The sequence below is a fragment of the Aspergillus alliaceus genome, assembly GCF_009176365.1.
Source record: "Aspergillus alliaceus strain CBS 536.65 unplaced genomic scaffold BDW43scaffold_37, whole genome shotgun sequence".
NCBI classification, from domain to species: domain Eukaryota; kingdom Fungi; phylum Ascomycota; class Eurotiomycetes; order Eurotiales; family Aspergillaceae; genus Aspergillus; species Aspergillus alliaceus.
The window spans coordinates 363,724-371,495 of NW_022474720.1; the positions used below are offsets into that span (position 1 = coordinate 363,724).

Consider the following 7,772-nt stretch of genomic DNA (forward strand, 5'->3'; position numbering starts at 1 on the left):
TCAATGAGAATGGTACCATATCTCCCGTCATTCAGAAGATCGACAAGGAGACCAAGCATCCCGAGAACCTTAAGGTATCGGTTGACCCAAAGAGGACCCGGTATGTTCTCGAAGATGCAGAGAAAACACTTGGCAAGAGATATCGAGGAAACTCTTTCTACATCGCTTGCGTATGTCAATGAGACACTCCAGGAGACGTTTAAGGCTGCCGGTCGCTTCATATATCCCGGTACAGGCACGCTCCGGTTCGGCAAGCCCATCATTAGCGACAAGGGTCACGTTTATACAGACATCGAGTACCTACCGTAAGTTGCCTGTTCTTCCCACTCTAGGCGTTCTACTCTGTGACGCCTCTGTGGTCACAATAACCATACTAGATACTAACAGGTCATGTTAGGCTGCAAGGAGATCGGGTTCAACTTCATATTCCAAGCGCTAAATTCGAGTTCACGAAGGGGATCCCGAGAGATTCTACAACAAGGCAGATAAAGGGCGGGCCTCCACCTTCAGGTCTTCTCCTTCGTGTCAGGTGGCAACCGAGCCTTGAGTACGACTCCAAGAATGGCCGTGCCAAGCTTACTTTAATTGCAACGAACATGACCACGAAGACAGTTGCTTTTGCTCGCATCAAAGTTACTATGAGTCAAGTCCGTGGTCTCGATGGTTATGGGCTTTTCAGTGAGGAGAAATGGGAAAAGAAGATGGAGAAGCCAGACAAGGATGTTACGCAGAGTCGACACAAGGGGAATACCAAGGAGGGCGAACAAGAGCCCTCGCCGGATAAAACGTCTCCCACCAATCGCACAGAATCTGTTCCATTGAAAGATGGTCAGCCGGGAAAAACGTTAGCTTCTGATAAAGCCGACCAGCAAGATGAGCAGGACACCCCGTCAGGCAGCGAAGCAGACAGCGAGACGGACGATGATAAACAGACCTGGCTGTTATCACACACCGGCATTACCACAGATCGCCGCATCAAGGATCTGTATGTAGATCACAAGGTTGTCGGCCAAGATCGTCTACTCGAGTTCTCCGTTCTTCCGGAGGGCAACTTTCCCCCTGGTCGTGGTCCACGTTACCTCTTCTCCGCTGATCCTGGAGTCTCGTCGTTCACCCTCGAACTCGAAGGTACAGTACACAAGGCCGGGAAGTATGTGTTGCAGTTAACCGAGCTCTAGAGCGATCCGGTCTTTACCGTGAAGCCGGCGAAAACCGAGATAGCAACTACATGGTTCACTGTGTTGCTGCAGGCAGGAAAGAAGGAGGGCGTGTTTGAGGCAGTGGATCAGGAAGCTGCCGAGAAAGTTCAAGGTGTAGAGAAAGATTGAATGGATTTAATGCTTGGGGTTACTGTAGCTACCTGTCGATGTATTTGCTTCTAAATTGCATGATGCTGTGTGGAGTCGTGAGTTGAGTGAGAGTCCGATCGTGCCTCTTATTGGCTTAAGGCTTACAGCCTCGCCTATATGTTCAGCCTTCCCAAGTTCCACTCATCCCACTAATTATCAGCACATCAGGGCCATTGTATCCCTGCTAGTCTATTTGTGTTTGTACACTAAGTTGTGCACGGAGCCACCTCCATAGGCACTCTCTGGTGGGAAGCCAATCGGGTCATTCCACATGGTCAAGCTAGTCTCCACAATGCATTTATCATATATCCGAACTGACGGATATGAATTGGTGTTTAGTCAAGGAGAATGTACAGAGCGCATGCAGTGAAACTTTGTACGCGACCTTGAGTTGCGCCATCATATTCCTACCGTGCTGGCGTGGTTATGAATGTTACAGGCCATGCCAAATTCCTTCCCCTCTCTCCCTTGAGCGTGACGTACGTCCTGGGGCAGGTCATATCCACTGCCCGATCTATATGGGCCAGTGAGGAAGCTGACTATAGAATCTAGAAGCGAGGCAGGCGTTTCAATCACGTCCGGGTCACCCATAGTGCTGCAGAATGGAGGTCATCGGATGAGGTTGGACAACATACTCCTCTGTGCAGGTTGTAGTGTTCCTCTGCATCGAGCATGCCTGAATGTGATTGTGCAGCTTCCTCAGTCCGGCCACTCGATCGTCGGTGGATTATCACTCTCGTTAGTGAAAGGGGTGGTGCGATCTTACAAACCACTGCGAATTCGGATGTGGCCGGTAGGAATCAGAGTAGTTGGACAGTGGACACTTGGCAGAACAACTAACGCGGGAGACGTTCATTGTCTTCTATTATTTCAGACTACACCTGTGATGAATTCACTAGTGCTTGCGCTGATTGTACATAGCTTTCTATTTCCCCTCACATGTCTCACGTCCCCCACAAAACGTCCTCCTCTTTCCCCTCAGGCTTGCAATTCTAGATAAGATAGCTCCAATATCATCATATTGATTGGCCGTCACACCAAATACAACCAGTCAATCTCAAGTATTGCAGATATGAAACATGTCGACGGGTGCTTACCCGGCAAAATCCAACAGACCCTCAACAGTTGTTCCCAGTAGCCAACATGCCGTAAGTGCCTCTAATCCCTAAGGCTCACGGAGTACGTAGGTAACGGTAATGATTAGGTCCTTGCTGAGGAAGGCGCCAAGATCAATATATGGAACCCACACATGATATTAGCACAGGAGAGCTGCAAAGTTCCGAGGTCGGGTCGGCGCGCAAACAGTACATCTTGCAAGCTTAATTTTGCTTTATCCCTTTTTCCATCTTCTTCCTCTTTTTTGAAGAGGAGATACTTTTTGCCAAAGAAATCATTTTCCATAGTGATAGCTTTTAGCTTGGCAGTGAAATCCACGAAGTATGCAGCCGGCCCTAAAGTAGATGCACAATCCTCCCAGCCCATATTCTCGAGGCTAAATATAGTACTTAGATTAGTTTCATTCACTATGAGTGATGTACTGCTTGGGGATTTACCTTTTTCACCCTCGGTCAGATCAGGAATTTTTTTGCTTTCAAAACTTCCACGAGCGAGGAGTGCCTCCACCAATATCCTTTCTTCATATAACACTAATAGGGAAGATTTGTAAACCCTAATGTCGACAATATTAGAATAACCATTATCCAGTTTTTGCTGTAACTCCCCCTTTCCCTGTCAGTAAATCGACAGGGGAGACATACCCACTGTTGATAAGTTCAGCAAAATAGGACTGATGTTTGATTTTGTCCTTAATATTATCCACGACTGCTTGAATTTCCTGCACTGTAATTAGGCCACGCTTAACTTTTGGCCAATCTACAACATTAATTCCGGTTGCTTCTACTTGGATTTTTGTGCTATCGCTTTCTAGGATAGAATAGATTTTCTTGCTAATAGTATCTTCAGATACTTTAGTGCCAAGTCGTTCCACTACTTTCATAAAAATATCCCTTACTTGTGCTCCCCCGACAGAATCAGCCACTTTCTTCAGGCTCTCCTATAACTCTTCTTTTAAGGGTACGTATATACATACATTAGCACAACTTTGTCTCAGTCGTCAATATTAGTATAAGGCCTATACGGCAGGCAAGTGAAACAATAAAAGGAAAAAATAAAACGAGATAATATTTTGGCATTAACTATTTCTGCCACTAGAGTGGCATTTGGATAAGGTAGGGGAGGATAATGAGTAACTCTTCCCTACAAGCTGCGGATATGGGGAGGGTATATATGTATATCTGCAGACGGATAAGCCAAAAAAGCTGGGGGGTTATTCAACTCCCATATAAAATACCTCCTAAAAGCGCTCAGTTAAAAGCTCATAAAAAGTGCTCAATTTAAAGCTATTCGAAATCAATATCTTGTATGCCCACCCTCTGCAGCGACTACTGCCTGACAACGGGCCTGCATAGTATCTAGCAAATCCTCAAAAAACGACTCGGGAACTGCTTCCCAGGCCTGTCTAACTACTATTCTCAACCGATCATATGATAAAACTGCCTCATCTGGATAGCGTGCCATAATGCAATCCTTCATCCAATCCCGTATATTTCCAATAGGATTTAGATCAGGCGAGTAAGCAGGCCAGTAAATTACTGATACTCCACGCTCTTCTAGGTCACCCTTTGTCTCTTGAGCAGCGTGGCTAGGTGCATTATCTTGCATAAAAAACAGCGGAGTAGTATTGGGATTTTCTTGCTTTAGCAGGCGTATATAGCCATCTACTAAAGGCAAAATCTTTGCTTGATATGATTCAGCAGTAATCTGACCCCAATCCTTTTCCCAGAACAGGCAGGGATCTTTAGTAGTCCCATGAGAAGCACCCCAGAACATCCAGCCACGGCGTCGGCAATCTGAAGAGTGGATACAAGTGTCATCAAGATCCTCACCTACCCTACGCATCGCATAGAGACGTCGGTGGGATCCAGAGGTGACCCAGGATTCAGATGATGGAGGCCGGGCGCACCTCATAACATATCTGGTATATTCTATATGATGTCAGCTGTAGGATCTCCTCTAGTGGATAGGAGATATTCTGGACGCTAAAAAATATAGTACATATATCCCAGCGGCTCGTCGAACTTAGTTCTGATACTTGTCATGGATTAGTATATTATTAACAAAGTGATTCTACCCAGCGATTTCACGGCACGAACCACACAACGACGGGGCGTCTGGCGGTCACCACGGTACCGCGATTGATGGAGCCAGTTCCTGTCTAACCTATTCTGGTCCCTAATTATTTTCCGAATTTTGTATAGATTATGGGAGGTGTCTGAAGTTGACGACTCGTAGCGTGTGATGATCCTATACCACCTTGCTAATATGCACGAAATTATATCTAGGTGGCGATCTAACGAAACGTCCAACGCGGCGAAGGAAGAGAGAAAGAAAGAAAGAAAGAAAGAAAGAAAGAATTCTATCACACAGTAATGTGGGATCTCGTAATGTAGGATCGGATCAACAGCGAATAAAGCAGACTTGGTGCCTCAGGCAGAGTTCGGCCTAGGCCCTGACATTACCCTGGCTTCAAGGCGTTGGCTGTTCCTAGCTAACGGTGCTAGGAACCTGTCGCCTTCATTGGGCTGCGTAATTAGTCGCTCGTGAATACAGAATACGAAACGCGTCTGAGTTAAGCTAACGTCCCGCTTACTCTGGAGCGGACCATGACAGATACGGCGAGTGCAAACTCAATAGATGGAAAAAGATTAATTAAATATGGATATCTAGTTAATCCCCAGAGACTTCCGGAGAAACCCGACACTAGTCCAAGGAGGAAGGAAACTCGGCCTTAAGTTCACGCCTGATCCAAAGAAGTTGACAACCAGGATTATCACAACAAGTAGGCCGCCTGAGACCGAGACAGACCCTCACTTACCTACATACCATAACACTTGACCAAGTAACCCGATGCAGGTCTTGACCTATTTAACATCCCCGGCCCTAAGTACGATGTCTCCTTCCATAGGCGCGCCTTTGCCTGGTTTGTTGAGAAACAGTATTCTAGGCGATTACGCTTTGTTAATGATTGTAGTCCAGAATCCAGACCCGGTGTTGGCGAGCGCATTCCCCCAATAGAAGTCTCTAACGGGCATGGTCCCGATCAAGGCCTTTTGCCACTTCCGGCTTGCGCGGTTTGCCTTAAACTTTCTATAGCTTCTGGTCGGGAAGTACCAAGGTTTAAAAGTATGGGCAGTGCTAACGGTAAATGCTGAGCTGTAGATGAGATCAGCTTATTTGCTATCTAGTCCTAGATCCTCTTTAGTGGTGACTGTCAGCGACGGCCCTATTCACCCCCCCCATTCAGCCGAAGTTAGCCCATTATATTCGGTCATAGCCATCCTGGAGGTTTTGTGTTATCATTCCGCTTAAACAGAATACGCCACTTAGAGTAGGTAGCTCGGTGGGCAGATCCGTAGTCCCATGGCACAGGCATGAGAAACTCGCGCAAAGTAACCCTGCGGGCTGCGAACAAACATTGGTTTGCCTGGCAAGGTAGTCACACAAAAGAAAGTAGAAGATTGACCGAACGAAAGCAGCCTTTTAATAACTGTTTATCCCCTCTCTTACACTAAACCTCAGGCTATATAATACTCGTCTATTTGTTGCAACTAGGTACTTTCTCTGAATGCGGATTTACCCTAATTATGTATGGAAGAGGTCAAGAACTATTTATCCAGAATTCATTGGGTGTCGAGGTAGAGAAATATGTTGTCTCAGCCTTTGCCGCTGTGGCATGGTATAATGCCATTGAGCTGGTTGTGCTTTGCCTGTTAACATTTAAGCGGTACCGGGGCTATTACTTCTGGAGCTTATTGATCACATCCTCCAACCTTGTCCCGTATTGCCTAAGCGATATGCTCCTTTTCTATCAATGGGGAATCTCAAGCTATATATCGGTCACCCTATGCTTTATTACCTCGTGCTGTGTGCTTACAGGCCACTCACTTGTATTATGGTCGCGACTACACTTGGTCTTGCAATCGCCAAAACTACTCCAGATCCTTTTCCGGATAATTATCATCGATACTATCGTCTTTCTCGTTCCCACTGCTGTGCTTAACTATATCGTTATCTCTTTGGATAGCCGCCGCCTCGGAACCGCATATAACATCATGACACTAGCCCAGCTTATTGCATTTTGTATCCAGGAGTCTCTCATCTCTATTATCTATATATGGGAGACTACCAAGCTACTGCGACTTCGCTCAAAACACTCATATATACATATCCTCGTCCAGTTGCTCGTCATGAACATTGCTATTGTGTTGCTTGACATGGCGATTATAGGAATTCAATTGGCCGGGTACTATACCTTTCAGGCAATGTTTAGGCACGTCACCTACAGTATCAAGCTAAAGCTCGAATATTTCGTCCTTAATCAATTGATTCAGATCGCCAAGGAGCCCATCTCTTTCTCTGATTCCGTAACACCAAGTGTGCGCGGCAATACAACGGCCGCACCACAGGTTGGAGCGCCAGCACCAGCATTAACAGGGGCGCTTATCGCCAGCAGACCATCCAAGGGAGATTATGTATGATCAGTGCAACTGATCTTTTGTTGACATTGCTTCTCGTGCAGCAGGATGCCTGATGTAAATATCTATAATAAAAGATGCGCACTAGAATTCGTATCTCTAACAATCTATGATCAACCAGCTACATGTGGTGAGCAATAGATAGCAACAAAGAGTCTATTGCTACAGGAATCTGGAGGCTGCGGCTAAACCCTCGCGGAACTTCACCCTCGCCCTCCATTTTGAGGGTTTGTACGGCAGACCCTTGGGACAAAAGGGAAAAAACTGAAATTTCATGTAATCGTTTTGTCTACCACCCTCCTGCCCGCCCTGCTTGGAGCTCAGATCTCTTAAAACAAGCGGTGTAGCTTACTTCTACAAGAGTTAGATTCTATTGTACAAGCCATCATCATGCCTCGTCCGGCAATTAATCTTGAGCCTTATAAGGCAGAGATTACTGATCTTTATATAAATAATATATCCCCTAATACTATTACAGAGACTCTAGCCAATTCTTATGGTATTACAGTCACTACTTGGACAATCAAGACATGTCTTTAACAGTGGGATATTTAAAAACAGAATTATAAAGTATTAAATAATCTAATTCTTTATACTTATATTAAGATTCTTTTCTGGTAAGTTAGTCTAGAAAAAAAGAAATTACTTAAGATTCTATAGCTAAAAGACTTTAATATCAAGACTTAGATATTAAAATATATTCAGTATTAGCTAGAATTATATTATTATATAATAAATTCTATAGCTACTTAAGTATAAATAGAAGCTATTCTATCTAAACTTTATATAGAGATTAAAAAGAATTAGATTAAGAAATATAGAAAAATAT

General features: G+C 44.9%; 2 protein-coding genes across 2 annotated transcripts; both read left to right on the plus strand.

Annotated features, from left to right (window-relative positions):
* Positions 1 to 277: 277 nt before the first annotated feature.
* Positions 278 to 1,396, plus strand: BDW43DRAFT_146511 (uncharacterized protein). The gene has a single exon (XM_032038379.1). It carries the CDS (start codon positions 597 to 599, stop codon positions 1,176 to 1,178), a length of 582 nt encoding a protein of 193 aa, XP_031897968.1. The 5' UTR covers positions 278 to 596; the 3' UTR covers positions 1,179 to 1,396.
* A 4,656-nt stretch (positions 1,397 to 6,052) lies between these two features.
* BDW43DRAFT_302007 (uncharacterized protein) lies at positions 6,053 to 6,946 on the plus strand (the record flags this gene model as incomplete). The annotated part of the gene is made up of 1 exon (XM_032045167.1): positions 6,053 to 6,946. The coding sequence occupies one exon, from the start codon at positions 6,053 to 6,055 to the stop codon at positions 6,944 to 6,946; it is 894 nt and encodes a 297-aa protein (XP_031897969.1).
* Positions 6,947 to 7,772: the final 826 nt, after the last annotated feature.

What these genes read in the sequence shown, in the direction of transcription:
- BDW43DRAFT_146511 (XM_032038379.1), top strand. Translation starts at nt 597, where the DNA reads ATGACCACGAAGACAGTTGCTTTTGCTCGCATCAAAGTTACTATGAGT.